General features: G+C 65.3%; 1 protein-coding gene across 5 annotated transcripts in view; it reads right to left on the reverse strand.

Annotated features, from left to right (window-relative positions):
• USP48 (ubiquitin specific peptidase 48) overlaps positions 1–352 on the reverse strand; it is a 46,377-nt gene extending 46,025 nt beyond the window's left edge. For all 5 annotated transcript variants that reach the window (XR_001414135.1, XR_001414136.1, XM_014962340.1 and 2 more), the window contains exon 1: positions 276–352. Coding sequence is in view for 3 of the 5 variants with exons in the window: in XM_014962340.1 (XP_014817826.1) it covers positions 276–337 (62 nt within the window). In the remaining 2 variants the exon portion in view is untranslated. The remainder of the gene's footprint in view (positions 1–275) is intronic.
• Between the last annotated feature and the right edge of the window lie 120 nt (positions 353–472).

Raw genomic sequence — 472 nt, forward strand, 5'->3', positions numbered from 1 at the left:
AGGGGATCCCCTATATCTGGGGAACTAGACAAGGAGAGGGGTCCCCCACAACCCCGAGGGGGTCCCTATACTTGGGGAGCCAAGCAGTGAGAGGGGTCCCCCACAACCCCAGGAAGATCCCTTATATCTGGGGACCCGGGGAAGGAGATGGGTCCCCCACAACCCCAGGGGCGTCCCCTTTATCTGAGGAACCAAGGAGGGAGAGAAGAGCCCCACAACCACACGGGTCCCCCTTATATTTGGGGAGACGGGCAGGGAGGGGGGGTCCCATGTACCTGGGGAGCCAAGCAGGGAGAAAGGACCCCCACAAGCCAGGAGGGGTGTCCCCTTTATCCATGGAGCCAGGCAGGGATCGACCCCCTCCCAAAACCCCGGGGAATGGGGGTCCCAAAGAAGGGAATGGGGGGGGGGGGGGCCCCACTCACCCCAAGGAACCCCGAAAAGGGGGGGGGCTCCCCCCCCCCGGGGCGGG

This window comes from Calidris pugnax, unplaced genomic scaffold (genome assembly GCF_001431845.1).
Source record: "Calidris pugnax isolate Ruff unplaced genomic scaffold, ASM143184v1 scaffold1058, whole genome shotgun sequence".
NCBI classification, from domain to species: Eukaryota; Metazoa; Chordata; class Aves; order Charadriiformes; family Scolopacidae; genus Calidris; species Calidris pugnax.